Below are 22,926 nucleotides of genomic sequence, written 5' to 3'. Positions count from 1 at the left end.
ATCTTAGTGTATATGGAGGAGAAAGAAGAGGCCTTGTTGTAATGTCTATTCTAGGTCCTACTGCTGACACGGCTAAATTTTAAACTCTGACTTAGAATTTGGATAAATGTAATGACATTTCCACTTCAAAGTTTCCACAAACACTATAATTCTGTCTTTTTGGAAATCATTCATTGAAAAGCCTTGCCTTTGCCTCATGGTAAGCGTGTGGGTTGCCTTGTTAGCTTGAAACTGCACAATGTGCGGGGTCAAGGCTGGCCCTAGTTTGACATAGGCTCCTCTGTTACTGCCAACTTCGTAGTAGTTGGAGGCAGAAAAGATGGTTAACACCTAAATGAGAAAAACAGGAAAGAGACGGGCATTCAGGTTCACTGAAGAACTCTTCACCCTCAACCCTACAGGGCCCAACCCAATTTCAGGGGTGGCTGTTCCTTCTTGATCTCATCTATGTTTTTTTTGTTTCGTTTTGGTTTTTTTTTTTTTTTTATCATTAATGCTAGTAGGGCAGGAGTTATGACTCAAGTAATAAAAACTTGAATTCTGATAGGACGTCCACAACATGTTTTCTTCACATTTTTATCTCAATCAAAAATAGCAGGGGTCATAGAAAACACTTCATTTGGTTCGACTCAGAGGCAAGCTAGGTCTGATTAACTGGGATGGCCATTACAACTAGCAGGCAGATCAGTTATTAAAGGTGGTGTGAAGCCTCAAAGCAGAGTTTCCTTTGGAGTGTTGGGCCTCCTGAGATGTTCTGTGAAAAAAATTTCCATTGTCAAGACAATGGGAAATGCTAGACACTGAATCTCTTCTTGGAGATTTACAATGAATATAGGAAATTAAAGGCTCTCAGAAGTCCTGCAATAAAGAAACTTATACAACTGTTTAACATTCCTGTTAAACATTTCTTACATTAGTTGATGTCAAACGTTTTTCCTCAGCATGGAAACCTTTAATTCTCCTGTAGAGTTGGTATTTCTGGGCATTAGGCTAAGCAAACATTGTAGGATTTGGAGATGCCCAAAGATTTAGACAGGATGTTAATTATGCTCCTGAGGAGACAAACAATCCTGAATGCCTGCCTGGGGCTCAGTGCAGAGATCCTGTTACCCTATAGTGTAGTTTGAGACCTGTGACAGTAAGCTATGTCACAGAATAGAGATGTGGCTGGGAAAACACTGGGCCATATTTCCATCCCTGAAATGGGACCATATCTGCCCCTCACTTTCCTCTCAGGGTATTGGTAAGTGGTGGCCTCAATCAAATTTTGGGTTTTAAAGAGGCTACAAAAGTCAAGGATAAATGACTGTAAAGGACCTAATTACTTTGGGCAAGTGGATAGCAAGTGGATAACAACTGCAAGGCACAGCCGATAGTGAAGAGCTGAGAGCCTTAGCTCATCCACGCCCTGGAAGGGCAACACGGACCGGACCACTCTTGCACGATGGCAGAGGCCTGCCCACCTTGCGGCTGTGGCAGAACTCATAGCCCTCGGGTTTGCACTCGTGCGAGCGGATCAGGAATTGCAGATTGTATTTCTGTAGCAACCGTTCTGTCACGTTAGGCCCAAAATAACAGCCACCTCCTCGAATGGTGTTGGCCTTGCAGCCCTCCTGAGCCATGGGGTCACTCCACAGTATATCCACCACCTAGAGAGAAAAGGCGTATTTTGCAAAAGGAGAGACTTACATTTTAAAGTTTCAGTTCTAAGTCGATGTTGAGGTCCAGATCGATAACTCAGGGAGAATGTAACCCAGACTCACCGTCTCTCTCTTGGAGGTTTGTAGCCTCAGAGTCACCTGCGATTCCTCCTCTTTCTCACCACCCTCCATCCAATCCATCAGCAAGTTCTGCTAATTTTACCTCTTAAGTAATTCTGAATTCTTTCCTTTTCTTTATTGAATGAGGCATAAGAAGCTGCCATTTTTCGTGGGTCGAAAATGGTTGATCACCAATGAGTTCAGGTAGTCCCGTTAGCATTACTACACAAGATCGCCGGCAGCAGAATCTCCCACCTGGATTACAGGTCTCCCTGCCAAAGTCTTGGCCTGGGGAATTAGCCCCCATTTGACCGCCAGAGTCATCTATTTCAGCAAGCACTGTGCGCGCCTACTCAATGTCCGTTCTCCTTCCTAGCGAACAGAACTCTTCCTGGGGTATTTGGCATGGCAATGTGCCTGGCTAAATACTTGTTTTCGCACTCTCTCTTGCAGCTAGGGGTGGCCATGGGATGCAGTTCTGAAGATTTTGGAAAAGCCTTTAGTTGCCTGAAAACGGAAGACAGAAGTGGCCGATGTAGCCCTTCTGGCCTTGAGCCACAGCAGCCAACTGATAGATGTCAGATATACATAAAATAGCATCTAATAAATTGTGGCTGACCTTAGCCCAGTGAAGCTAGGTCACTAAACCAAGTTTACTCAGACAATACAGCCCACCTGCTACATCTTCCCATCCTTTATAAAACTCCAAAGTATGAGTCATTAGGCAAATACCAAATTCCTTCTGGGGTGTTCTAACCCCAGGGAGGGAGAGAAAGAGGGGCGAAAAAAAGCCCACTCTGAAGTTACATGGAAGGAGGAGATCTGTTCGGTTTTTCTGAAATCCTTGCTCCTTCCCGAAGGCAGCGAAACTACAGAGAGCAGCGCCGGCCACACCCACCTGCCTCCACTCCTCCTGAGTGGGCTCCCGCTGCCCCTCAGCTTCCGAGTCTGCTTCGGATGCCAAGGGAAAGGGTTCCTCCTTCCCCTTGATCCCTGGGAAGCCCGCTTGCTGCCGACACCTCTCCAGCTCCAGGTCAATGGAGTGCTGCACCAAATGGGAGAGCTCCTTGGGGTCCAGGGGGACGCTGCAGGGGACGCTGGAGGAGCGCCCGGCTCTGTGGGCCTTCTGGGTGCTGGGGAGGAGGGGCGAGGTGGGGAGAGAGTGGCTTTGGGGGAGAAACCACGGGGAGGGTCTCCCGGCAGAGCTCGTCTGGTTGGCTTTTCCCTTCTCCTCCGCCTGTTTCTTATGCTCCTTTCTTGTTTTGCACCTCATGGTGGAAACAATCTAAAAATGTCCAGAGAAGATAACAGATGCTTCAATGAAACGGTTGGCCCTTTTTGAGCAGCACTTTGGCATCAAGTCAGTGCTCCCTACATTGGGCTCCACGGATTGTCCCGGCAGTGACAAGGTCAGCAGAGAACTAGGAGTAAGCCTTTAGAAGCTTTTATAGCAATTTGATATGGCTGTCATTCAAGGACGTGATCAGTGGGCTTATATTGTTTGTTTGTATTTCAGTTTTCTAGTCATTCACATTTATTGTATTTTAGTATTGATCTGTGACAAATTAGAAATTTATGAAACCTCGTCCTCCACCACAGATAATCGGAAAATGCTAACCTAGGTCATTGTTTCTAGGAACCTAGTGATTTTTAGACAAGGGTGGGAAAGGGCACCTCTCAGGAAGGAGAGCCCTTATTGACTTTCGTGTTGTTCCACAGATGCAAAAATAAAGGAGAAGAAATGCAGCCTATGGCTGAGAAATGTTGGAATGGGAAAAACTTGATGCTTACTGTGGGAGAGACAGCACTTACTGGCAGTTTACAGGAAGTGCTATCTTGTCTGCTGAGGAAGGACAGGGGAGGGGAAGGGAGGACCTCTTTTCAGCCTGGACCTAATCGGGAAGATACTCTTCTTGCCAAAGGGACTGAGTGTGGTCCCTCTCACTGTCTCAGAGTCATTATGGTACTGGGACCAAGCCAACAATGTAGAGGACACAAGCAGGAAGAATTCTGATCATGAGAAAGAGAGGGCTCAGGCCACAGAGCAGAGCTGGGACATCCAGCCAAAGGGAGAGAGCAGCCATTCCTGGCATGCCTGAGTGCCACCACGAAGACTAAGGGCCACAATGTTCCACAAGGACATCAAGATAAAGGTCTGGTTCACAAGGGGAATTCTGTGCAAGTGTGTAATCAAGGAGCAAGAACTTTCTGCAAATAGGTCTAAGGGCTGATGTACAAGAAAGTCACGTCCTGGTGTAGACTGACTGTGGGCGGGAACAAAGACGGACACTCAGAGTGGCTCGGCGGTAACTGACTGACGTTTGAAGAGGGATCCAGACGGAAGAGAACAGAACAGAGGTTCTTCTCTAACATTGGACAAGCGCTAATTACCTCCTAGGCAGTTCCAGCCCTGGGCGTAGAGAGGGAAAGTCCACAAAATGTGAGTGGACTCATAACCACCTCCTTCTCTCCTCAACTGTCTTCTTGCCAACTCACAGCCGAGGGCCAGTCCATCAGTCCCGCCATTACGATCCTCAGGTAACTTTATAAGGATGTTATCTGCTTCAAGAGGCATCCCTAGGACTTCCCTGGTGGCACAGTGGTTAAGAATCCGCCTGCCAATGCGGGGGACACAGGTTCAATCCCTCGCCCGGGAAGATCCCACATGGCGTGCAGCAACTAAGCCCGTGTGCCACAACTACTGAGCCTGCACTCCAGAGCCCGTGAGCCACAACTACTGAGCCTGTGTGCCTAGAGCCCATGCTCCACAAGAGAAGTCACGACAGTGAGAAGACCGTGCACCACAACGAAGAGTAGCCCCCACTCTCTGCAACTAGAGAAAGTTCCCACATAGCAATGAAGACCCAACGCAGCCAAAAATAAATAAATTAAAAAACTAAATTTATTTAAAAAAGAGGCACCCCTAACTTTTATTCTTAAGGGGAATAATAGTTTTAATATGTATTGAGCCTTTTCCAAATAGGTGCTCTCCTTGGCCCTTTATAGGAATTCACTGATAAGGCCTCACACCCCTATGAGATGTCATCTTCATAGTTTTGCATGAATTCATTGATTAGCCCTCACCTCCCTATGAGACAGCATCCTTACTTATAGTACAGGTAAGAAAACTGAGGCGCAGATACTAAAACTGCACCAGGACTGAATCCAGGTATCTGACTCCAGAGCCCCTGCTTCTCCAATTTTCTGAAACTGTGGGTAATCATTAGTTAAATCCATTCCACCTATAACCTGCCTTCGCTAATCAAGGTTGTTTTAATTGTTGCTACAGAAGACTTGAATGTCCTCCAAGCAGTACACAGCCTAAATAAGATGCTTGCCTGAGTTGTTTTCCGGGAACTTGGAATCAGCTGCGTCTAGTTCGAGCTGAGCTGATTAAGACTGGAGGGGACCACTGACCCTTCAACTAGGCATGCACTAGGGTACTCTTAGTGCCCTTTTGAAGGTGGAGAGGCCTGTGTAGCCTGGTTACACCTGCCCAGAACCATGATTACTGCACCTTTTTCTAATCACCTTTCCCCACACTCCTCACACCTCAGATGCCCTGCTGCTTTCTCCTATAAATACATTGAGCACCTTGCCTTCAGGGAGGCAGGTTTGAGATTTGTTCTCCCTCTCCTCACTTGGCTGCCTTGTCAATAAACCCTCTCTTTGCTGTAAACCTCAGTGTCTCAGCGTTTTGGCTGCTATGCTAGGGCAAAAGGAACCTAGTTTGGTAACAAATATGGCAAACCAGCCAGGAGGTAAGTCCAGATGGACATTTTGGCTGTGGTTGGTTGGCCACTTGCAGTATTGAGAGCCTGTGGGTGAGTCCAAACAGCTCCCTTGCCTGTTTTTTCCAGGGACCATCCTCTGGGTTTCCCTGGTGAGGTGCTGCTGACCTTCAGTGCTTAGTTTTGCAGCAAGGAGACAGTTTTGGGGATTTGGGGTTGGAAGATGTCTTTGGGTGAGTAACCTTGTTAAGGAAATGCACCTGTGCTTAGATTGTTTGGCAATCCTGACCTCCATACCTGGGTTAAAGGCCTGGGGCTCTGGTTTTTGGTTTTGTTTTGGTCTTGTTTTGTCCATGTCCACCTATGGCTGATTGTCTTAAGTTGCTAAGAATTGGCAATTGGGGATTCAACTTCTTGGTGACTGTAGCAAGGACCCTTGGAAAAATTTCACTGCTGTGACCACCTGGAAGCAAAGCCTCTTCAAAAGGGGAAATATTAATTCAGTTCCCCCTTGCAGCCCTCTAGGCAGCATTCTCCAAAATTGGGAGACTTTCAGTTATAAATTCATGGAAAAGGTTTTTTGTTTTTATGGGGGTTTTTTTGGTAACACTGCATGGCCACAATATCCTTAAGACCCTGGAGCAAAACAGTCTGAGTGGATCCTTGAATTACAATTTTGCAACTAGATTTTGTAAATGGGAAGAAAAATAAGATGAAATAATTTATGTATAGTCTTTTATGTTATTGTATCAGAATATTGATATGTTACTGTAAGATTATGGTCCAACAGGAAGGGAAGGCAAAGAAACCTGTTTTGCTTGATTCTAATGAAAAGGAAGGTGACTTGCTATTAATTCAGTCAAACGCCGCTTCGACTGCTCCTCCCCCACCCTTATATGATGGTGCTGCTGCTCTTTCATTACCAGTGCCTGAGTCACAGACTCAGGTTCGTCCCCACCCCTACCTCCCCACCCCCGTTAGATCCAAAAATAGGAACGGTCTTCCCCTCTCATACTGCGTACTGATCAGGGTACTCAGTTTGGCCAGGGAGCTACCCAAGCTCAGGTGGGGCAATATCTGTTAAGGTAAGTCCCCGTTGTGGGTGTGAATGCTGAGACCGGGCAGCCAATGGGACTGATCTGGGTCCACTCCCCCTTTTCAGCTTTAGATGTATTTAATCAGAAGAATATGCCAACTTTAGAGAGATGACCCAAAGAGAATGGAAAATCTTTTTTCATCGATTTTTGCAACTCACAGCCCAACCTGGGCAGATGTTCAAAATGTGTTAAATACCTTCCTCATTTCAGAAGAACTGGACAACTAGAATGGTGCTGGATAAAGCTAGGGAGGAGGCATATTGGCTTCATACTGAAACCCCTGGCAACCGGGTACGGGCTGCAGCAAGCGTAGCTGTACCAACAGTGGATCCTAATTGGAATGTGAATGCTGGCGATAGGCCAAAACTTGAGCGTTACTGAGATTTCATTCTTGCAGACTGAAATGAAGATTTCATTCTTCATTGCGAAGAGGGGTACCAAAACAACTTTTATTGGCCAGAGCACCCCCAATATACAGAAGAAGCTGCAAAAGGTGGAAGGGGCTTTAGGGATGCCTATGTCTCAACTTGTTGAAATTGCCTTTTTTTAATGGCAGAGACCAGGTTCGGGAGAAAAGGGAACAACAGAGAAGGAAACGACAGGCCATTCTGCTGGCGGCTGCCTTAACACAGGAAAGAGCTGGATCAACTCAAGGACCCACACAAGCGACTCAGCAAAAGTTAGGCAGCCCCAAGCTTCCACTCGAATGGAGCACCCCTTAGTGGGACCCCTCCAGTGACACTGGAGAAGAGTGTTCCATCCTAAATAAGACTCTTGAAGCAGGTAAACAACAAGTGGCACACCAGATGCCCAAACTGAGAATGAGTGACCAAGAATGATGGGGCCCAGGGTTTCCTTTAAATCCTGTCAAAGTCCATCAATATCTCTCCTACAGAGAACCCAGTGATGATGAGGGTGGGAAATCAACTTTCAGATTTTCTGACCAATTTGGGGCCACTCACTTGGTTTTTAAATACCCAGCTTTCTAAACTTTCTTCTGAGACTGTGTTTTAGTAACTGGGGTGTCTGGAGAAATCTTGAAAAAGTCTTTTCTCCTGCTGCTAGACTGCCAGATGGGGAAAACCCATCTGAAGTATAGCTTTCTATATATGCCTGAATACCCCATTCCCCTTCTGGGATGAGATTTACTAACTACATTTACTGCCAAGGTTACCTTTGCACCTGGACGAATGGGTATTAAAGTATCACCAGAACAGGCTTGCGCACTGCAGGCTTTATTGCTCTGACCTTAAAGAGGACAGCTAGCAACGATTCTGGATGAGATACTGCAGGAAGTGAGTCTGGAGGTCTGGGCAGATGGGAGGCCAGGGAGAGCAAAGATGGCTAAGGCTAGACAGGTTAGACTTCACTCTGGGGCAAAAATTCCAAACTTAAAGCAGTAATCGTTAAAGGAGCAGGCAAAGTGTGGAATTCAACCCCTGTTACTGGCCTTCCTTGAACATGATTTAATACGCCTGTGCCGTCACCTTATAATACTCCAATTTTATTGGTCCAGAAGCCAGGCACAGATGAATATCAGTTTGTGCACAACTTAAGAGCAATTAATCAAATCGTAGAAGATATTCATCCAGTAGTCCCTAACCCATATATTCTGCTCACTACTTTGTCCGGAGATTTTTGTTGGTTTACTGCATTAGAGTTGAAGGATTCTCTCTTTTTTTTTTTTTGTATACCCATGAGTTTTGAGTCCCAAGAGTCGTTAGCTTTTGAATAGTAAAATCTAGATACAAAAGTTAACAGTACCATTGGATAGTACTTCCTCAGGGCTTTAAAAATTCCCCCACAAGGGACTTCCCTGGCAGTCCAGAGGTTAAGACTCCACGCTTCCACTGCAGGGGGTGTGGGTTTGATCCCTGGTCGGGGAACTAAGATCCTGCATGATGCGCAGCATGGCCAAAAAAAAAAAAAAAAAAAAAAAAATTTCCCCCACAATATTTGGAGAAATCCTGGCAAAAGATCTGAGGGACCCTCAACTAACTGAGGGAGCCTTGATGCAGTATGTGGATGATATTCTGATTGCTAGTAAGACAAAGGACACCTCAGAACAGAATACGGTTTTGGCTTTGAATTTTTGGTTGAATGAGGCTATAACGTGTCCAAGAAAAAGGCACACATTTTCTGCCCTCTGTCAAATACTTGGGTTTTGAACTCTCACAAGTGCAGAGAGACTTGCCCCCTGACAGAGGAAGCTCTAGTCAGGGTTGCCGTTCCCACTGCCGAGAGACAACTGCAGGGATTCCTAGGAATGGCTGGGTTCTGCCTCATTTGGATCCCCAACTTTGGACTCATTGCAAAACCCCTTTAGGAAGCTCTTAAAGGAGGAGACAGTGAATCTCAAGACTGGACTAGGGAAATGCCATAAGGCATTCCAGGTTATCAAAGAAAAACTGCTGACTGCCCCGGCTTTAGGTCTTCCAGATAACATCAGAAAGCCCTTTGGCTTATTTGTTCATGAGAGACAAGGAATCAACCTTGGAATCCTGACTCGGAAACTGGGCAGCATAAGGAGGCCTGTTGCATATTTCTCAAAGCAGTTAGATACAGTTACTAAGGGATGGCCAGTTTGTCTTTGGGCTATAGCAGCTACCTGTGATCTTTTACTAGAAGCAGAGAAATTTACACTAAAACAACCTACCACAGTGCATACCCTTCACTGTGCATTTTTCTTCCTAGAACAGAAGGGAAGATATTGGTTAACTTCAGGAAGATGAGGAAAATATCAGGCTATATTATGGGATAATCCTAATGTTACTCTGAAAGCAGTCTCCACCTTGAATCCTGCCACTTTGTTCCCAAGTAATATTGAAGAGCCTATGCATGATTGTATTCAGATAATTGCACAGGGCTATTCCAGCCATCTAGACCTGATGGACCAACCACTGGAGGACCCAGTCCTTGAGATGCTCACAGATGGAAGCAGCTTTATGGACCAGGAACAATGCAAGGCTGGGTGTGCAGTGGTAAGTCATCCCAAAGATACTGGAAGCAGAAGCCCTTCCCCCACGTACCTCCTCACAAAAGGTGGAACATATAGCCCTGATGAGAGCCCCCCATACAGGTAAAGATAAGAGAGTAACTATTTTCACTGATTCTAAAATAAACTTTCTTGGTGGTCCATGCTGGGGCCATTTGGAGAGAGAGAGGATGTTAACTGCAGGAAGAAGGAAATTAAACCTGCCAAAGAATTTTAACCTTATTAGAAGCTGTCATGGAGCCAAAAGAATGAATGTCCACTGTCCAGTACATCAGAAATCAGATTGTCTGACTGCTCAAGGGAATAATCTAGCAGATCAAGCAGCAAATCTAGCAGCCAGGACTAAAACACCTATATCCCCAATGTTGGCCCTGATCCCCTGATGCGGATCTGACAAGATGCTATCCAAAGTATTTTCCTGACGACTTAAGGCCAATGAATGGGGATCTGATTGGAGTCCTGGCCATTCTCAGGATGCTGACTCTAGGAAGGGTGGGTTTATAACAGACATAGCAAGATCCTTGTACCTGAATGCCTTACGGAAGATGTAATACGTTATATACACCAGAGTACCCACTGTGGGAGAGATGCCACCCTCTAGTGGATTCAGAAATTCCTTACAGGACCAAACATGTAAAGGACAATTCAAAAGGTGATACAGAAATGCATGGTATGTGCTAAAAATAATCCTAAAACCGGGCCCCTGCCATTAATCAAAGGAGTTCAGACTCCAGGTACTGGACTGGGAGAAGATTTTCACTGTGATGCCAAGAGCCACTGGAAACCTTAGGTGCTTATTAGTATTTGTGGACACTTTCACTGGTTGGGTAGAAGCATTTCCTTGCTGGTCTGAAAAAGCCTGAGGCTGTTAAAGCTCTCCTAAAAGAAATAATTCCTAGGTTTGGGTTACCTGTGTTCATTCAGAGTGACAATGGAGGGGCCTTTATAGCAAGAATAACTCAAAGAGTATCTAGAGTCTTAAACATTTGTTGGAAAGTACATGCTTCTTGGCGACCCCAATCTACTTGCAAACCAGAAAAGAGGAATCATACTCTTTTGTGATGAGGAAAAGAGGAATCATATAACTAAAATTTGTCATATTAATTTAACCTGGGATAAAGCCTCATCAGTTGCCCTGCTTTGAGTGAAGGTAGACCTTACAAGCAGGCTCCAGTTGAGCCAACTATGAAATGTTGCATGAGAGACCCTGCCATTGTTCCAGAAATGGTTTGAGATCCAGAAGGAATTCAAATTAAGGAACGTAGATAATGTCAGGTGTGTAGAATCATTGGCAGCTACTCTAACTGCTCTATATAAGTTTGCTTCTGGCAGGTTAATGTTTCCCGCAGATGTTCACCTGTGCCACTTTTGTCCTGGAGACTGGGTCCTACTGAAATCTTGGAAGAATAAACATCCAGGAGGCCATCTCCATCCTTGCTGGATTGGACCTTATGAGGTGCTACTCATGACCCATTCCCTGGTGAAGTTGAAGGGATTAAGCCAGGGATCCATCACACTCAAGTTAAGCTGGTCCCACAGAGATCAATGGAGCCACCACATCCTGCCTACAGGAATGTATTGACACTACATTCTGACCAATGGGATGAGAGCAGAAGAGATGTATGCAACGTCTTCATTATGTCTTTAAAAGGTAGGATATTCTTCTTCCCTTCATTCTTCTATTGTATTGCCTGGGACACAGATGTGGTGGCAAGCTGTGCAGATGAGGGCGCAGGGATGACACGCTAAGGATGGCAGGGAACAAGACCTAAGAATCCTTGGTCCCTGGACAATCTAGTAAACAAAGGTGCCATACCAGCCAAGAAGTGCATGTTCCCAGATTCAAACCCAGGTTTCATAAATGAAACACTCTTTCATTTATGTCTCATAAAATAGACTTTTATACCAATTAGAGTTGCCCAAAGTAGACTGGCTTGTGTGTAATGACTTCTTTGTCTTTGGAACTGCTCAGGCTACTGTTGTCAAGGATGTCATAGCTGAGATTCCTGTGTGGATGGGCAGTGGAGGAGAGAGGCTATAGGAAGATACCATTCAAGTGTAAGAGTCTATGATTAAAAGGAAACAGAATCTTTGCTTTTTTTTTTTTTTTTTTTCCGGCCACACTGTGCAGCTTGTGGTGGGATCTCAGTTCCCAGACCAGGGATTGAACCCAGGCCATAGCAGTGAAAACACCAAATCCTAACCACTAGACCACTAGGGAACTCCCTAGAATCTTTGCTTTCTAGTTTTCCACTTCCAAAATGAAACAGAAAATCGAGACCTATTCATATTGCGGTATAATGTACTCTGTCTTTCATTCTTACTCTCCCCCTGCTGGTTATTGTAAGTTCCTTTAAGGCAAGTACCATCTCTGGTTAGTTTTGTATTTCTGCTAGCACTTTCCTTGCATAGAGTAAGCAATTAAAACATCGTTGCTGAGTTTAACTGCAATTGATCTTCATCTTTGTACCTGCCAATAGCATCCTCCTTGCATGTAGTAGGCCCTCAATATACCTTTGAGTTTAACTGAAGATGATGTGAATTATTTAGGAAATGGAGGCACATCAGGTGGCAGTGATTGAGGGGTAGTGATTAGAATTACCCAGATCAGGAATGGCAAACAGATGGCACTAGCTGCCACTCCCTGCTATCATGTCCACGGCAAACATTAACTGATCACAGCACGCTTGCACCAGCCGTGGATTCCCAATCCTCCGTTCAAAGATTTAATGGATTTATTAGTCAACTGGAGTCAGCGTGGAGTCAAGATGACATTTGTTTTATGTTGGCAGTGACACCTGGCATTATAGTGAAATCTGCATTATTTTAGCGCTCAGTCAGTACCTTGTGCCTGTCTAGTTTAGCCAAGAACTCCAAGTCAGTCATGTCTGACACTCCACCATGAAGAATCAGGACTTTCTCATCAACCAGAGTGGCCAGCGGAAGCCAACAGAACACATCTTGCAGTAGTTTTAGTATTTTCTTGCCATGTGTCTAAAAAAATGACATTAATATGATATTAAGTTTCAAATAATTTACTCAACTTATCTGAACTAAGAGAAGCTTTTGCTTTTAAAGGCAGTGTACCTTATATTTATGCATCACTTCCTTTGTGAAACCATATCTAGAGTTAGAAGCAGAAACAGATTTTAGATTTAGTGATATTAGTTATAGCATGCTTGCATTTTTATAAAAATGCATCTCTAGATGCATCTACTTAAATATATGGGAAAGACACTGAGAAATAATTGCCAAAATGTTTAAAATCATACCATTATCTGTGGGTAGAGATGTGGGATATTTTAATTTTCTTTTGTTTATCTATATTTTCTACTTTTTTATAGTGAACCCTTATTGTTTACATGATAAAGTGTATGGCTATGTGAAAACAAATGTAATGGTTTTATTAGAACAGTAGGATATTGTATAAATTAAAAAAAATCTTTTAAAATGGTAATATATTGTGTATTCCACTTTATAAAACTGGAAGACTACTTTAACAAATAAGAAGCTCTGGCAAAATAACTTTACAATCACAAGTAAAGATCAAATCCCCAATCATGTTTTGATTTGTACCGTAAGTTCACCATATGGTCCTCATGGTTTCCTCGGTTGAGATGGAACTCTTTTGGGTAAACCAACATGAAGGCAAAAAGAACCATCAGGATCTCTACTGAATCCTTCCCTCGATCCACAAAGTCGCCGTTGAACACATAGGCCCGCTCTGGTGACGGGAGGCCGTTCTTCCCAATAAGGAGAGAAGTCCAAGAAGAGGCAGTGGAAGGAAGGGAATAGGAAACTGGGTCAAGCCAGTGTGCATTTGACAGTCATATCAGGCCTGAAAGCCAATTCTGTGCTGTCTGCCTCTCTTCCAAACGTGAAATGTCAGTAAAAGATGGGAATATTGGAAATATTTTGTATTAGTCACATATTTCCTTTCTAGCCAGGCTGAGGTTATGACATGCTCATCGAAATAAATGCGTTATCCAAAGCCACACTGTTGCCAGGTGGTCTGTACAAAGAACTTGTAATTCCAAGCCCCGTTTTAAGTTCTGGCCACTCTGTCCTTAACTAGCAATAATAACAATAGCTGCCGTAGATTTCTCAGGATTTAACAAGACAATACATCAGAAACTGCTTTGTGTTAATTGCATTAATAGAATATTTATATAGCTTGTTATATGCTCTGTATTTGACAACTAAAAATAGATATGAAAATAGCTTTTGGTTGCTTTGATAGTAAACAATTTCTCTATTTAGTAATTGATTTTCTTTTTTCCAAATAATGATTCTTTCTCTTTATTTACCTTAGATTTTGTATTTTTTAAACAGTTTACAAAAATACACTAGAATATAATGCAGTGATGACTTTTACATTACACATTTGCTACACAGTAGCAAATATTATTCTAAAATATTTTAAAATCCAAGTAATAACTTAAGCATTTCTTTAATGGAGACTATCTGAACTTCTAAATTAAACCTCAGAGCAAGACAGGACCATAATTTGAGCATTCATACCTTATAAAATATAAATATTAAGTCATCCAACTGGCCGTGTAAATCTCCTAACAAAGACAGAAAAACATCAGTTTTGATTGGTCTTCACCATTGTTTCTAATTTTTTATTATAAAAAGGAAAATACCCATTGTATACCTACAACTAATACAGTATGATGTCATTTATATCTCAATTTAAATAAAAGGAAAATACCCAGGAACACCTGACAAAGAAACTTATGCTTACTCATTTTTCCATATATAAGATAGGGATAAATATTAACTTCCCTTGTTGCAGGGATAGTTAACATTGAAAGCAGAAAGCATGATATTTCTCCTGTGCGATTATCATGAACAGTAAATGACTTACATTTTTACTGAAGCAAAAATGGGACAGAATAGTGCAGGGTTGAAAACCTGGATGAGAACTAGAGAGATTTTTGCCCCACCTAAAGCAAGAAGCTGCTACTCACGGGTCAGTGTTACAAGATTTTAAGAAGTTGGAAATCTGGATTTTAATATGAAATCCTCCTATTTTCAAATGTTGGAAACTAATGTTAGAAATTTAAGAACACTTTGAGGCAGACAAGACGTATTGCAGGCTGCCAGTTTACAATCCCTGAAGTATCACCGTCTCCCCTAAGTTCAAGTGTGGGGCATCAGTCTATAATGGTTATTAAAACATCACTGAAAACATAAGAAGATGGAGAAGATTGTCATCAATAGGATTTCTCTCTGGAAGAAGAATAAATGTGGATGGAAGGAATAATTTGATAGGCATTTAGGCCTTTTCAAGTACAGTAAGTAAGTAAACTGTCTTCTAACGAGGGAAGGTCTGGTTATTTGCTAGGATTTTGTTCTGAATGGAGAGGATGAATTTGGGGCCAAATCTGGATCTCTGGGAAAAACAAAGCAGAGGCCGGGCCCTCTCACCCCACAGTTCTCCTTTACGGCACCACCCCTACCTTAAATAACTGTGGAGTAAATATGTAAATGTAATCAGTGTGAAGGCGTGAACCCAGCCTGCCCAAGTGGCCATCGGGTCCCCTCCAGCCCTCCTGCCCCTCCCTGATCACAGGCAGAGTTTTCTGGTTCGTGAAAAGCCATTTCTGACTGGCTCTTACCACATACTGTGATTTCCTCACTGTAACAAGTGGAGACCCGGTTGATGTTTGGCAGTTGTACCAGATGTTTCCTGGCTTCATACAAAAGATTCAAGACATAGCGAGCATGGAGCCTCTACTAGGAGGAAGAGGAGGGATGGGACAAAACAAAATACTTGTGAGGGAAGATGGGCCTCACCTTTACTGCTTAATGACCCCAAGACCACAAAAGTGACCCCAGTAAACTGCTCCTGGGACCCTATGCACAGATCCTTTCTTTCTCACCCATCTTGTACCCTTGTTTGTGCTTTGCATCATCCCCCAAATACTGAACTGATGTCCTCTTTCCTACCTACTCTATGTAACCCCTGCTTGCCTTGAGCTTGGGAGAAACACATGATTGTCTCAGCAAAGTATGAATAAGTGCGTGTATATCAATGGTATCGGTGATCCTGACATTACTGGGAAAATCACCCCAGCTCCTCCTGCAATGAATTATCTTCATATGAAAAAGGGGAAGGATTGGAATCTGTTATAAGAGCCAGAATCTGACCACTTCTCACCAGTTCCACCTCTACCACCAGGGTTTCAAGCCACGATCATCTTTCGCCTAGACTATTGCAGTAGTCTCTTGACTGGCCTCCCTGCTTCAGCCCTTGCTCCCAATACTCTATTCGGCAAACAGAATGATTATATTAAAGGGAAAGCTGGATTATATCATTTCTGCGCTCATTGTCTCCTCATCTCTTTCAGAATGAAAGTCCACCCTACTACTCACCTCTCTGTCTCCACCTTCTAATAGTTGTTTCCTGGTTCCTTCCTCTCCAGCCACAATGGCCTTCCTGTTGTCCCTGAGCAGTCCAGGCAAGGTCCTGCCTCAGGGCCTTTCCATTTGTTCCCTCTGTCTAGAACGCATTCCCCAGACGTCCACAAAGCACCCTCTCTCACCACCTTTGACCTTTGCTCAGAAATCACCTTTTCAGTGACACCTTCCCAGACCACTCTGTAAAACTGCCATCTCTCCCACCTAGAACTTAGTTTATGCTTTGACATAGCTCTGTCACCTAATATATTAATATATAAATATTACTCATTTGTTATTTATTATTTATTATCTGTCTCCTCACTAAAATCTCAGCCCCATGAGGGCAGAGATTTGTGTCTGTCTTGTTCACTGTTCAGTGCCTAGAAGAGTAGCTGCACATAGCAGCACTCATTAATCATCTGTGGGATGAATGAACACAGAGATTACATGATGGGGAAGAGGGATTTTCAATACATAAAAACTAGCTGATCAATCACAAGGTCCTGGCTAAGAAAAGAGCAAGTGGACCTCTCTGACGGATCCCTGACACAAACACCCTGAATCCAGGGCCATTCCTTCTGCATTGTGTCTGCTCTACTTCTACACATTCCATGGAATTGGTGGTGACCCAGGTCCCCCGGGGGGAACTTACTTGCTTCACTCTGAAAGCTTCCACCAGAGCAGTTGCATGGTCGGGAAGGAGCGGGAAGGAGAGGCGTGGCCCCGTGTAACTGTCCGGTACCTCGATGGATTCATAGTCCCTGCAATTCTCCATCTCGGAGTCCTGGGGGGATCTCTCTTCAGTGAACATGCGGTTCAGGAAGTCCCCTAGTCAGGACAGAAAGGGTGGGCCGGCTTATGATCAGACCTGCAGGCACGGGCAATATAGAATTCATTCCCTGGACCATACTTGAAGTGGGTCCTGGCCAGTCTGGCTTCAGCTCCAACACAGGAGGGGAGAAAATAAAGGGCAAAGTGATGACAAATTAAGATGGGCGGGAGAAAGGTTACGTTATTATGTCAATTCCATTCTACTTTTTTTTTTTTTTTTTTTTTTTAGCAGTACGCGGGCCTCTCACTGCTGTGGTCTCTCCCATTGCGGAGCACAGGCTCCGGACGCGCAGGCTCAGCGGCCATGGCTCACAGGCCCAGCCGCTCTGCAGCATGTGGGATCTTCCCGGACTGGGACACGAACCCGTGTCTCCTGCATCGACAGGCGGACTCTCAACCACTGCGCCACCAGAGAAGCCCTCCATTCTACTTTTATTTTAAAAGATTGCCTTAGAAAGTACAGAAATTTACAGGCCTAGGTTGGTAAGCAGGAGGAAAGCGAAAACTGCAGTGGAAAAAAAGTTCACGGGCATTTCTGGTGTACTTAGTGAGTGTGGCAGATGCCTCAGACTTTTAGGCAATTCATTTCCAGATGCTGCCCCTGCATCTCTGCCTGAGGGCTTTGTCCCTGGATCTGCAGAGAGCCCTGCATGGCAGGCCAGACCTGCGTGAACAACCCTTCCCATCCGCCCCTCCCAGCAGCCTTCTACCAATGACTGTCGGGCATTGAGACTCCAGTTCCCTCTGCCTTCAGGCAGGATACTTCCCAGGCTGCGTTTTGCACTATTTCCCAGGTACACTGCAGGTTTAGTAACCCACCCTTTTTTGCCTGCCTCCCCTTTCCTGAATCCCTTCCCCACTCCCTCCCCACCTCCCAGTGTTTCCTGTATTTACCAAATAAACTCCTGCACCCAAACTTTTGTCTCCAGGTGTGCTTCTAGGAGAACCATTTATTTGTTAGCCTCCTCGCTCATCCCCTGGCTGTCACCAGATTCACATTTCCCTTCCCTGTGCATCCCACACCTCACCCCGATGTCTTTGACCCCGAGACAGGAGGACCGGCCATGTGGCCGTTCATACTCACTCTCGTTGTGACTGCTGGGGGTGAAGTGATCCACAAGGTAGCTGAAGAAATTGTGGAGCTGCAGAAAAACCCAAGAAGACGTGGCTTTAGAGATAGAAAGAGAACCCAGGAGTGGTCCAGATCAGCTGCACCTTCTAGGCACCTGGGCCTTGCTGTGTGGGGCCTGGAAGGCAGAGCTGGAGGTGGCCCCATCCCACATCCCTTCGCACCTTGACCTGGTCTTGCTGCCCAGCATACTCTATAGACTGGAAGATGCTCCAGGTGCAGTGCCGCCTCATCTCCAGGCGGGCCATGTAGCGCCGGTACCATCTCTGGATCAGGGCCGCTGCCTTGAAGGCTGTGACACAGATGGAGAAGCAAGCCTGTGAGGTGGGACTCCCTGGGCCTGCGGGGGGAGGTGGGGGGGTGCCTCTCCCACTGTAACATGGGGACAAGATGGTAGGGAAAGCATTATATTTTGCCACCAGTAGGAAGGATTTGCCTCACTGCTGGCCAGGGTGCTCTTTTCCCCATTCCCGCCCCCATCCCTCCTCCATTCTTACCTATTACTTATACTAAAATCACTGGAGGACTATTGGAATTCCCACTTTTTGATGAAAACATTTATATGTGTAGAGATGCAAAGGTTGGATTCTGAGAAAGAGATGTAAACTGGGGAGGTTGCAAGGTTGCAGCATCCTTGAAGAGTAGGATGATGCAGATACCATTTAGCCATAAAAAAAGAATGAAATTTTGCCACGCGCAGGAACACGGATGGACTTGAGGGCATTATGCTCAGTGAAGTAAGTCAGAGAAAGGCAGATACTGTATGATATCACTTATATGTGGAATCTAAAAAATATCAGTACAACAAACTAGTGAATATAACAAAAAAGAAGCAGACTCACAGATAGAGCAAACTAGTGGTTACCAAGTGGGGAAAGGGAAGGGGGAGGGGCAATATAGAGGAAGGGGAGTAACAGGTACAAACTATTATGTATAAAGTAAGCTACAAGGATATAGTGTACAACATGGGAAATATAGGCAATAGTTTATAATAACTGTAAATGGAAAGTAACCTTTAAAAATTGTGTTAGGGGGCTTCCCTGGTGGTGCAGTGGTTGGGAGTCTGCCTGCCGATGCAGGGGACACGGGTTTGTGCCCCGGTCCGGGAAGATCCCACATGCCGCGGAGCGGCTGGGCCCGTGAGCCATGACCGCTGGGCCTGCGCATCCAGAGCCTGTGCTCCACAATGGGAGAGGCCACAACAGTGAGAGGCCGGTGTACCGCCAAAAAAAAAAAAAAAAAAAGGATGGGATGATGCAGCGGTCAGAGGGTGGGGAGGACATTTTGATACTGCAACAATAGACAGGATGTCAGGAGTCTGGTTCTGGGCCTGGAACTGCCCTAACCAGCGATGTGGCCTCAGGCAAGTCAACTTTCTGGGCCTCAGTGTCCTCATCTGGAAAAAGAGATGAACTAGATGATAACTGGGGAGAAGAAACACACGCACAAAATTACTATGTACTATCATGTCAGGTGGTGGTCGGTGCTTGATATCCCCAAATTCCTTCTCTCCCTGTGGCTTTGTGTCCCCATCACAATACACCCAGGACTGTGCTGACTCCAATCCGAAGGGCAGCCTTTGCTTCTCCTTTTGCCAGGACCTGTGCTGGGTGACCGTGTACTGCAGGATGGCATGAGTAGGTTGAATTCTTCCTATGAGCTCTAGAACCTGCAGTCAAGTACTGCTGCCAGAGAAGAGGACAGCTGTCCACATGAGTAACTAGATTCTCCTTAAGCTCCTGGGCCTGAATGTGCCACCAGGGATGAATGGAGCCTTTGTGGATAAAGCTGGATTGCAAAGGAAACCCAGCAGGTTCACTCAGGTCAACCTTGTGAACAGTAGACAGATTGATTTAATACACCTAGCTTGCATTAGAGAGCTAATGGAATTCCTACTGATGTCCCTAAGAGGAGATGAGATACAACAGTGAATGGGAAAAGAGAACTTGAGAGGAATTTAAGCAAAGCTGAATTTGGTTTTCTGTGAGGAAAAAATGTCATACACTAAGTATGTCCCAAAGGCACTCATGAAATAATAAGTGATGAGGATTGAATTCTGCAAATCCCCATTCAGAGCAGTGAATGAAAGGCCCAGAGTAAGCGGTACTTAGCTAAAGTAACAAGTCAAGGGAAACACACAGACATCTGCACCTCACCCTAGACCTACAGCATCAGAATCTCTACAGGGAACCCAGGAATCTGTAGGTTTAACAAGCTCCATGAATGATCCTGACTTGTGCTGAAGGGTAGGCATCACTGAGGAATATCCTGACCATCAAGTTTCCATGAAAATGTTGTTTGCTAACACCTTGCCTCAAGCATTTTAAGGCAAGTGCTGCCAACGAGACATACTATCCTCAGTACCTCGTCGGCTGCTCAGGGTAGGCAGACCAGGCAGTGCCTCTGTTTCTCCCTTTTATTCTCCCTCCCAATCCTCTGTCTAGGGCCTGGGTTCCATTGAGGTGGGTGCTGTGAGGTTGTAGCATAGTTTAAGGACCTCGACCCCATCCTCCCTTCCCATCAGGGCAATACTACACGCTTGGGCTCCTCTTCCTCAGCCTTGTGCAGACTAAATCCCATGGCAAAAGTTACAAATACACCTGGCTGTTAAAATTCCACATTAAGGACAAGGCAACCACGTAGGGAGACAGAGGTCAAGGTGAAGAGCCGTCCTGGAAGCAGAACCTCCAGCCCCAGCTGCCCTGAGGATCATAGACAAGCCATCTAGCTGGGCCCTTTGCAAATTCCTGACCCACAAAATCATGAGCAGAATAAAACGATTGTCTTAAGCCACTCAGTTTTGGGGTCATTTGTTACACAGCACCAGATAATTGGAATGGGAATTGTATAAATGTTTTATAAAATTATAAAGCATATTTAAATCAAAATTTAAAAAAATATCAATCTCTAAAAAGCAAAAGTCAAACAAGTGAATCTAATCTTGTACAATTTAGTGGCATAACCACACAGAAAGGAGTTCGTTCAAATGACTTGACAATTCAGTAAGTTGTATATGCCTAGTGGATGTACTCAAAGGACAAAAAGACCTACAAAGAAATCTTAGAGTTTTCAGTAATCATATCGTTATAATAGTATTGTTATTACTTTTCAGAAACTTTTTTATATACTGTAGGACAAAGTAAATAATACCACATCAGTATCATTAGGGAAAAAAGTTTTTTTTAAAGAGAAAGGAGATATAGATATAATATCCTATCAAAGTTGTTAAGTAAAAATATTGTGATCCTAAATATAAATTGGTCATTAAAATAATACATATTTTCTGGGTCTGGTCACTGAAAAGGTGTAGAAAATAATGACCAACCTGGTAGCGAACACCCCAAGCTCTGGAGAAATAGCTATTTCTGGTCTGGAGCCAAAAATATGCAAGATGAGCCTGGGACCTATTGCCAAACTAGAAAGGAAGCCATGAGCTTATAAAGTTGCTTAGGCTTATATAAACAACGTGCTGCCACTATTTCCCTTGTTTCCTCCTTCATCTCTGGCTGCCTCTCCTCGGCCTCTTTCATTGGCTCATCCTCTTTGACCGATGCTTAATAAGTACTGGAGTCCCTCATGGCTCTGTCCTAGGCCCTGGTCTCCGACCTGACTTTACTCTCACTCTAGGCTACTTCACTGACCCCCATGGCTTCAACAATCACCCGTACTCTGATGCCTTCCAAATGCATGTATCTCCACCAACATCTCCAAAATCCAGATCTGAATATGCAACTGCCTACTCAGCACATCCACCTGCATGTTGCATGGGCATCTCAAACCCATTGTGTATAAACTCAGCACCTTCCTTCTACTCGAGCTTGGTCCTTCTCCATTTATGTCAGAAATTGGCATTATCATCTGCCCATGTTCGTTAGCTAGAAACCTGGAGGTCATTCTTGATCCATCCTTTTTCCCAACCCCACACATGTAATCAGGTGGATCCTATCAATTCCACCTCCTGAATATTGTTGGAATTCACCCTCTTCTCTCCATCTCTACTGCCACCAACTCTGGACCAAGGCATAATCATCTCCTGCTTAGATGACTTTAGTAGCTTCTAAATTGGTCTTCTGGGATTCCCTGGTGGCCCAGTAGTTAAGAATCCGCCTGCCAATGCAGGGGAAACGGGTTCAAGCCCTGGTCCGAGAAGATCCCACATGCTGCGGAGCAGCTAAGCCTGTGCACCACAACTACTGAGCCCACGTGCCACAACTACTGAAGCCTGTGCGCCTAGAACCCGTGCTCCACAACAAGAGAAGCCACTGCAATGAGAAGCCCGCGCACCACAACAAAGAGTAGCCCCCGCTGGCCACAACTAGAGAAAGCCCGCGTGCAGCAACGAAGATCCAACGCAGACAAAATAAATTTATTTTTAAAAAATAATAAATAAACAAACAAATAAATAAATTGTTCTTCCTTCTACTCTTACCACCACCATCCAGCCTGCCTCAATCCCTTCATGGAAGCCAGAAGGGTCTTTTATGTATGTAAATCTTATTCTAGAACTCCCTGTTTTGAATTCTTCAGTGGTTCTTCTTGTCTTTAGGATAAACTTTAAAATCCTACAAGCTCCTGAGTGACGTGGGCTCTGCACACCTCAGCAGCCTCATGCCATGTCACCCTCCATCTTGTTCACTTCAGACCACTCAGTTCCTTGAATATGTCTCTCTCCTTGCTACTTCACGACCTTTGTACCCTCTACCTAGAATGCTCTTTCATCCCCTTTTTGCCCAACCTTATTTCATTCAGTTGTAAAGGTGTAGGTTGGGATAAACCCCAATGGACAACACTGACTCCTTGAGTAAATTTTAATTCTATTAAATATAGTTCATCAAGTCCTAAGACATTCCGCTGAGCATCCTAGTGGTCATGTTACGAGGAGGAGAAGCCGATTTTCAAGAACTAGCATGAGGAGAAATGTAACGATTTCCTGCCCACCATGAAAAGCCCCTCCCTATGCAACGTAGGCTTCAGG

At 44.6% G+C, this 22,926-nt stretch overlaps 1 protein-coding gene across 1 annotated transcript; it reads right to left on the bottom strand.

Moving 5' to 3' along the window:
- Nucleotides 1-72: 72 nt before the first annotated feature.
- On the bottom strand, nucleotides 73-21,710 carry LOC309798637 (serine/threonine-protein phosphatase with EF-hands 2-like; the record flags this gene model as incomplete). The annotated part of the gene is made up of 10 exons (XM_082611144.1): nucleotides 73-330; nucleotides 1,464-1,649; nucleotides 2,659-3,045; nucleotides 12,428-12,577; nucleotides 12,671-12,707; nucleotides 13,160-13,407; nucleotides 16,644-16,819; nucleotides 17,907-17,964; nucleotides 18,116-18,243; nucleotides 21,614-21,710. The coding sequence occupies 10 exons, from the start codon at nucleotides 21,708-21,710 to the stop codon at nucleotides 73-75; spliced, it is 1,725 nt and encodes a 574-aa protein (XP_082467270.1).
- Between the last annotated feature and the right edge of the window lie 1,216 nt (nucleotides 21,711-22,926).

This window comes from Mesoplodon mirus (genome assembly GCF_964341445.2).
Source record: "Mesoplodon mirus genome assembly, chromosome: 2".
Taxonomy (NCBI): Eukaryota; Metazoa; Chordata; class Mammalia; order Artiodactyla; family Ziphiidae; genus Mesoplodon; species Mesoplodon mirus.
The sequence above is the reverse complement of the archived record's forward strand: the minus strand, read 5'-3'. Positions and strand labels throughout refer to the sequence as shown.